Source organism: Pyrus communis, chromosome 8 (assembly GCF_041283825.1).
Source record: "Pyrus communis isolate YQ-2024b chromosome 8, ASM4128382v1, whole genome shotgun sequence".
NCBI lineage: Eukaryota > Viridiplantae > Streptophyta > Magnoliopsida > Rosales > Rosaceae > Pyrus > Pyrus communis.
In genome coordinates, this window is record NC_142572.1 from 20,995,125 (window position 1) to 21,003,710 (window position 8,586).

Below are 8,586 nucleotides of genomic sequence, written 5' to 3' on the forward strand. Positions count from 1 at the left end.
AATATCAATGAGAATCCAAGAATATCCTTATCGGTCAAGCATTAGAGAAAAAGACGACAGTCCTACAAACATACAAATTAAATTGGCGGAGTAAAAAGCAGCCAAGCACCTTCATCATGGCATCATTACCTGCACCACGTCAACCTCAAAAAGCAATTGCAATGATATATTCATTGACTTAAAAGTCTTTGTGTGTACAAATTGAATCCGATTTGGATCTTAATGTTCGGAGCTTAGGAATCATTTTATTTGGATTACTGATTAGTGTATAAAAAAAATCAGAGTCGTTGATTTTGTATGGTAGGCCAAGAAAATGAGTTAATAGGAACAATTGGATTGAATTTATATGGCTTAGATGAAGTGATCCCTAAGCTCAGGACACAGGTCTAGAGCATATCCAATTCTTTTACATTAGGGTTTAAAGTTTAGGGTTCAGGTCTTGCATCGCATAACTTGTATGTTAGGAATTCGGATCCTCCTGGATACTTTTTGTGAGGATCTTTAGAATTTGTCAATTATGTCTGTTTATTGTATATTATATGGTCAAAAATTATTTTAAATATTTTATTTAAAATTAAACACAAACAGTATTTGATAAAAACTGATCGTACAATTTACAATAAACAGACACGATTTACAAATCCTCATAATCTTCACAAAATAATCAGTAAAGGATCCTATTGGGCCTGTTAGGTGAGGGAGCCACTCATCTAGCAAACAAAAGGACTTTTGTCACTATGAATAGGATAATTGAAAATGTTAAAAAGACTATTTGTAGAATAAAATTTACAAATTATATAATATGTTATTAATAGAAAATGAATGCGTTTATCCATTTTTATTTAATTTAATTTATAAAATTTTTGTGTATAAATTTAATCTTTCTAACATTACTCTGGTATAAATAAACATCTCCTACTCCTGTTGTCACTATACTTCTCTTGCAATGCACTCTGCGCTCGAAGAAATAGGCATCTCCTACTCCTGTTGTCACTATACTTTTCTCTTTGGCGTCACTAACTACGAATGCGAAAGGCTACTTACTATACAGAAGCAAATATTCAATTAATCAGCAAAATTGTAAATCTTAACATAACAAGGGACATCAACTTACATGAAAAGAGTTCATGGCCACATGATATCCATGCCACGTGTTGACAACCATATACATATCATTGTTTTATTAAAACTGGACATCAAACTGATGATAAACTCGTTTATAAGTCATTCTCATGACAAAGTGGTATCAAAGCAGCTCACACAATGAGTAAATGGGGTTAGATAAGACCATCAAAATACACATGGTTTTGTTGTGATAACAGATGACATATACTTCAATTGGTCAAAGACGTTCATCCTTGCATACGAGAATTCAACTCCTCGTCGTATATTGAGAAATTTTTTATTGCGAGGGAAACACAGGTAATACATTATGTGTTTTTATATAAGTGGTGAAATTTTTTATTTTTTAAGTTATTAATTTTTTAACACACATATCACAGTATTTATATAATGATACGTGATATACCACCTCGTGTGCCAATTACATTGAAAAATCTCCCGTCATACATATAAAAAAAGTAAATTAAAAGTGAAGACATACCAACAGGATCCTCTTCAGTTCTTTTTGGTGAGGATTCTGAAATTTGTAAATCGTGTTCATTCATTGTACATTGTCTAGTTAATTTTTGTTAATTATTATTTATATTTATTTTTAAATAAAAATATTTAAAATAATATCTTACCTAATGATATACGAAAAATAAACACGATATACAAATTCTCAAAATCCTAACCAAAAAAAAAATCCAGCCAGGATCTGGACTCGATGACACATGCTGAAAAAGCCGTGTTTAAACAAATATATTACTTTTTACACATATTTATTTCATCCTTTTAATTGGATTATGGAAATGCTGTCTCCATAACAAGACAAACCAATTCACCCGCCATAGTCGCACAGCTCCCACCACCACCAACAAGGGCAATGACGGACTTCTTCGTCGAAGAGGTCACGACGGAGCTCCTGAAAACCTTAATCGCCATCTCCCGCAAATCATGCCACAGCAGAGGAACCGCCGAGCAACTCAAATCCTCAATCGAGGAGCTCCTCCCCATAATTCAAGAAATCAAGTACTCCGGCGTCGAGCTACCGGCCGAACGGCAGTTCCAGCTCAACCGCCTGTCGGAAGTTCTCCAGAACGGCCTCGAACTGGCCCGAAAAGTCCTCGCGTCGCCGCGTTGGAACTTGTACAAGAACGTCCAATTGGCGAAAAAGCTGGAGTCTTTTCAGAAGACGGTGTCCAGATTTCTTCAGGGCCCATTGCAGGTCCATATCTTGGCCGACGTCCACCACATTAGGGCGGAGGTGACTCAGCGGTTCGACCGGCTTGATTGGTCAAGCCGGATGATGGAACAGCGGCTTGGGGCCTTAAAGATTGGGACTTGTGTGGGCGGGGGTGGCGGTGGCGGGTGGATGGAGGAAGCTGTGAGGAGGGTGGAGGAGGAAGGGCAGATGAAGTGGGAGGTGAGCAGTTCGGTGGTGTTGGGATTGGGGGTGGGGATGAAGACGGTGAAGGGAATGATTTTTGGGAGGGAGGACTTGAGGGTCGTCGGGATTTGTGGGATTGGTGGCTCTGGAAAAACCACTCTCGCCAGAGAGCTTTGCAAGGATGATCAAATTAGATGTAAGTAACTGAGTGCCTGTTTCTAACTGCTTACTTGTGAAGCTGTGATCCTAATCGATTTTGCTAGAACTGCTTTTATTTTATTACAAACAAGTTGAATTTTTTTTTTGGAAAATTCAAGTGCTTTTCAGATGATATAATCGCTTTTTCACCAAACGTAGTCAGAAGCGTTTTTAGCTGAATTTTCCAAACTCTGCTTTGTTTTGCTCTTTTGAGAGGGGTTTTCTAAAATTTGAATTTGCTTTAATGGGTTCTCTAGAATTTGAGTTTTCTTTAGAATCAAACGCTGACTCTGTTTTGTGCTCATCCGACCGAATGCAGCTTATTTCAGTGAGAGAATTCTGTTCCTGACGGTATCACAGTCTCCAGATGTGAACCAGTTGAAGGCCAAGATTGTGCAGTTCATCATGGGGAACCAAGTTCTCAGTCTCAATTCTGTGCTTCCCCAATGGAACTTGCAATACGAGTGGATCACCGCGACGAAAACTCTGGTGGTTTTGGATGATGTGTGGTCACTGGCAGTGCTTGAGCCGCTGCTCGTTAAAATCCCGGGCTGCAAGTTTCTTGTGGTCTCACGTTTCAAATTCCCAACCGTTCTCGATGCCACTTATGATGTGCAGTTGTTGAGGGAAGAAGAAGCACTCTCTCTGTTTTGTCACTCTGCTTTTGGCCAAAACTCCATTCCTTCTGCGACTGATAAAAATTTGATCAAGCAGGTACAATCTAAGCGCATTTGCTAGAATACAATTGCCTCTCTGAAAACCTCTAGAAAGTGCTTCTATAATGCACAATCACTTCTCTAAGACCATCTTCAATCTTCTTCGAGTGAAATCTAAAATTTTTAGCCCAAAAAGTTTAAGTTTTAATTCATAAACAGTTTTTTTATTTCAACGTTTAAAATTTTAGCTTAAAATTATTAAAGAATGAATTTAGATTTTTTTAAATTAACTTAAAAAAAAATTATGTAGACTATTCTAAATTAATTTTATGAATATTTTAACCTAAAAATATTTAAATTCCGATAAATATTAAAAAATCATTAAATCGACACATAAAACTCATGAAACACTATGGAAAAATCACTAAATTGGATCATTAATAAACCATGATTAATAGAAATGGTTTTGGAAGATGGTAGAAAGAAAAATTGAAAGAATTGTATGAAAAAAATGAGTTTTGTGTGCATGTTTGAAAAAATACATAGGTGTTCATAGAGTTTTTGGGTGAATTTTGAGTTAAATAATTTTTTTTTAATTATTCTAGCCTTTGGATTTAAATTTGGGATATTAGATTTTTTTTTTTTACCGTTAGATTTAATTATATTCAATCTTAGCTCATGGATTCAATAAATATATAAATATAAAACTAAAAAAAAAAAAAAATTGAACGTGGATCATTTGATCAACCAACAACCCATTTAAATCAGATTGCACAATAAAAAATAGAGTCGTTTAGGCTCATATTTGCATGGCAACAAGTGGGTTAGGCTCATGATTGAATGGCAACAAGTGGGCAGCAAGCCCACATGGGTGTGTTGAGTGACTTGCTGTGCTTGGCGCACACCTTTTCCCTACGGGACCTGGATTGTTTGCCCTCTCCATCTCATATCCTTCCCATCTCCATCTATTTCTGTGGTCACGATTAAGCCACGTCAACATTTTATATTCCCATTGTCTTTTATCTTATTATTTTTATAAAAAAATCAATATAAAATGTTAACGTGGTTTAATTGTGACTACAAAATATAGGAAGGGATGAGAATGGTATGGGATGGGGAGGACAGACAATCCAGGTGACGGATGAATTTCACTTGTCATTTCTCACTCTCACATGGACTCCACTACTAACCTTGGCCTAAATCTTGGCCGAAATTTGGCTCTTTTTTTTTTAGTTTTAATACTTAACCCCATTTTAGAATAAGCGTTTGAATGAAATGAGGGAGGCATATAAGGGAAAATTTAGAACTTACTCTGGGGGTTGGAGTTGGTCTAAGTTCTACAGCCAAACGTGGTCACAAGCCTCCAATCTCCATTTTCTGCTAATCAAAATGGGTTATCTTATGTTTCTTCACATCGGTAACTGATTGTTTTCTTGAAATTTAGATTGTTAACGAGTGTAAGCGGCTTCCTTCGGCTCTCAAAGTGATTGGAGCTTCATTGAAAGACCAGCCTGAATTGTGTTGGGCAAATGCAAGGAGCAAGTTGTCGAAAGGGGAAGCATTTTGTGAGTCCCATGAGAACAATTTACTTCAACGGATGGCAACGAGTCTCGACCGCTTATCCAAAAAAGTTAAATCATGTTTCTTGGATTTGGGTGCGTTTCCAGAAGACAAGAAGATCCCTCTTAATGTTCTTACCAATATGTGGGTTGAAATACATGGCATTGACGAAGAAGAAGCGTTTGCTATTCTTGTCGAGCTTTCGAACAAAAATCTCCTCACCCTGGTGAAAGATGCAAGGTACGATGCTTAAAGTTCGGTACTTTGTTTCTTTTACTTGAGTGTGATTAGTTTCTGATTTGAACCCTTTGTATATATTGATGTTGCAGAGATGGAGACATATATAGCAGTTGCTACGACATATCTGTTACACAGCATGGTGTGCTGAGGGACCTTGCTCTTCATTTGAGCAATGATGGCAGCATGAACGAACGCAGTCGATTGCTTATGCCAAGAAGAGAGACTGAACTTCCAAGAGAATGGGAGCGGGATTCCGATCAGCCATTTCACGCTAAGATTGTATCAGTTCATACCGGTATTAACATGTTTCAGTAATTGCATTTATCAATTATGAGGTTATTCCTTATGTTTACCCTTTCGTGCTGATTTAAACCAATTCATCACTTGATTATGCAGGTGAAATGAAAGAGATGGACTGGTTCCAGATGGAGTTTCCCAAATGTGAAGTGCTGATTTTGAATTTTTCATCCGCCGATGAGTACCTTATGCCTCCTTTCATTGCAAACATGCCAAAGTTGAGGGCATTGATAATCATGAATTACAGTACTTCGAATGCCATCCTAGGTGGCTTTTCAGTCTTCCCAAATTTATCCGACTTGAGAAGCCTCTGGCTCGAAAAAGTATCTGTCCCTCGATTATCTACCATCCCCTTGAAAAATTTGAGGAAAATTTATATAATCCTATGCAAGATCAGTAATAGCCTTGATCAATCTGCCTTTCCTCGGCTTACAGAGCTCACGATTGATCATTGCAATGACTTACTCCAGCTGCCTTCGTGCATTTGCGTAATGCCTTCGCTCAAGAACTTGAGCGTAACCAACTGCCACAGCCTATACCACCTCCCAGCTGATTTGGGAAAGCTGCAATCTCTACAGATCCTAAGGCTATACGCCTGTCCGGCACTGCAGACGCTTCCGGGCAGCATTTGCGAGCTACTTCGCTTGAAGTACATGGACATTTCCCAATGTGTAAATTTGAGATGCCTTCCCATGGACATTGGTAAGCTAGCAAGTTTGGAAAAGATTGACATGAGGGAATGTTCACAAATTAGCAATCTGCCGAAATCCGCTGCAGCGTTACAGTCTCTGCGCCGTGTAGTATGCGACGAGGATATTTCTTGGATGTGGAGAGATGCAGAGAAGGCATTGCCGGAGCTTCATGTGATAGAAAATCGGGGTAGTTCGTAGGATCGGAAACAGATGTCGTTAGACTATCGATCACAATATGGTGCGAAGGATATGAATAGAGAGTGAATATGGAATTGAATTGAATAAATCTGATAGAAAGGGATTTGACAAATATATAGAGATGGAAGTAATCTTTCTGGGGGAGTTGTGTTCTTCAGGAGAAGTTATAACTTCTTAGGTTGAAATACAACTGTTCATATATTTTAATTAATTACACTACAATCATATGTATATTAGTACACCAATGTTATGGTGTACCTTCACATATGATTACACATATTTTGAAAACCATGTTATTATAATCATATTCCAACATCTCCCACTTGATTATGATGACATAAATGGTTTTCTATTCTGATTTGTTTCTCAAGAGTATTACTCATAAACAAATTGAATGTAACAACAGATATGTGGCTTCTTTACGTGGTGCGCACCATTCCACTTAATCTGATAACATTTTACTCTTTAGTAAAATGACATCATATCCAAGTAACTAGGGAAAAAACAATCCATACTCGGTTACAAATGATGACTTTAGCCCCGCACTATACGCCACAATGTTATATAAATTATTTCTTGAAGCTTATTATGGATTTTACTTTCAAGACGATTTATTATAACCTGGTTACCTCGCTAGTGCCCTCTATCTTTAACTGACCAAGTACTAAAGAACCAAATAGAGTCGCATCTACTTGTCCATGTTTCAGGTGTCACTAAAACCATACAACGATGCCCACCGCACGTCTCACACTACAACACATCTAGATGTTTTGCAAACCCATTGTAGTCACATGCTCTCTGAAATTTTCCAGAGACAATCCCTTGGTCATCGGATCGGCCACCATCTCTTCGGAGGGTATTTAGTCGACCTTTACCTCTCCTCTCTCCACTATATCTTGTATATAGTAATAATTAATATCAATTTGTTTTCCTTTGGAACTATTTGCTCCACTCTTTATCAGAAAGATGGCGATCTGATTATCACAAAACACATTGACGTGTTCCTTAGGTATACCTATATTTAAATTATCGATAAATCGTTTAACCCATACTGCAGTACTTACCGTTGTGCTGCAAGATATATATTCTGCTTCGATGGTAGACTTTGCAACATAGCTTTGTTTCTTACTTAACCAAGAAACAACCATTCCACCAAACAAGACAATGTTACCACTTGTTGACTTTCTGTCATCCAAGTCGCTTGTGAAATTTGCATCGCAATAACAAACTAAATCCATATCATTTAATCCGAAACAAAGTTTCATACCTTGGGTGCCTTTTAGATATCTAATAATTCTCTTTATTGCTATCCAAGTTGCTTTCCGGGGTTGGATTGATATCTACTTACCAATCCAACTGCATGACATATGTCAGGTCTTGTGCTGGTCATAGCATACATCAAACTTCCAACTGCATGGGCATACGGAACATTTTGCATATCAATGATGTCTTGTTTAGGTACCGGACACATATTTTTGGAAAGCATCATTCCTTTACAAACATGTGTACTACCGGGCGTGCAATCTTGCATATTAAATCTTTTAAATATTTTATCCAGATAATTTTGCTGATCCAAATAGAGCGTTTTGGCATCTCTATCCTTAGTAATTTTAATTCCTAAAACATAAGATGCTTCTCCCATATCTTTCATTTCAAATTTGGATCCCAGATATGACTTAGTCTTTTCAATCATATCTATAGAGTTACTTGCAAGTAAGATTTCATCTACATATAGTGATAATATACATAAATTATCTTGGCATTTCCAAGAGTAAACACAATGATCCAATGGATATATTTTATAGCCCATTTCCATAATGGCTTGGTGGAACTTTAAATACCATTGTCTTGATGATTGTGTAAGGCCATACAACGACTTTCTTAATTTATAGACTTTGTTTTCATGTCCTTTGACATGATATCCTTCGGGTTGAATCATATAGATATCTTCCTTCAAATCTCCATTCAAGAATGCTGTTTTGACATCTAACTGATGAAGTTCTAAATCTATTCTAGCAACAATTGCCATAAGAATACGAATGGATGTAAACTTCGCAACTGGAAAGTAAGTGTCCACAAAATCTATACCGGGTTTCTAAGTATATCCAGGGTACCATCTGATTTGTACTTCTTACGAAGTACCCACTTACAGCCGATGGGCTTTCTTCTATCAGGTAGATCAACCAATTCCCAAACTTCATTTTTCTTTATGGGATCTAGTTCTTCATTCATTGCTTGTTGCCATTGTTCAGAC

General features: G+C 37.3%; 1 protein-coding gene across 1 annotated transcript; it reads left to right on the plus strand.

The window, feature by feature from the left end:
* Positions 1 to 1,868: 1,868 nt before the first annotated feature.
* On the plus strand, positions 1,869 to 6,620 carry LOC137717822 (putative disease resistance protein At4g33300). Its single transcript, XM_068457309.2, has 5 exons — positions 1,869 to 2,687; positions 3,009 to 3,403; positions 4,790 to 5,145; positions 5,235 to 5,440; positions 5,542 to 6,620. Exons 1-5 carry the CDS (start codon positions 1,988 to 1,990, stop codon positions 6,330 to 6,332), a joined length of 2,448 nt encoding a protein of 815 aa, XP_068313410.2. The 5' UTR covers positions 1,869 to 1,987; the 3' UTR covers positions 6,333 to 6,620.
* The last annotated feature ends 1,966 nt before the right edge of the window (positions 6,621 to 8,586 follow it).

Bases quoted from the DNA above. Each gene is read 5' to 3' on its own strand.
- LOC137717822 (XM_068457309.2), top strand. From the start codon at position 1,988: ATGACGGACTTCTTCGTCGAAGAGGTCACGACGGAGCTCCTGAAAACC. The intron at 3,404-4,789 runs GTACAATCTAAG...CTTGAAATTTAG, and splicing joins ATAAAAATTTGATCAAGCAG to ATTGTTAACGAGTGTAAGCG. The intron at 5,146-5,234 runs GTACGATGCTTA...TTGATGTTGCAG, and splicing joins ACCCTGGTGAAAGATGCAAG to AGATGGAGACATATATAGCA.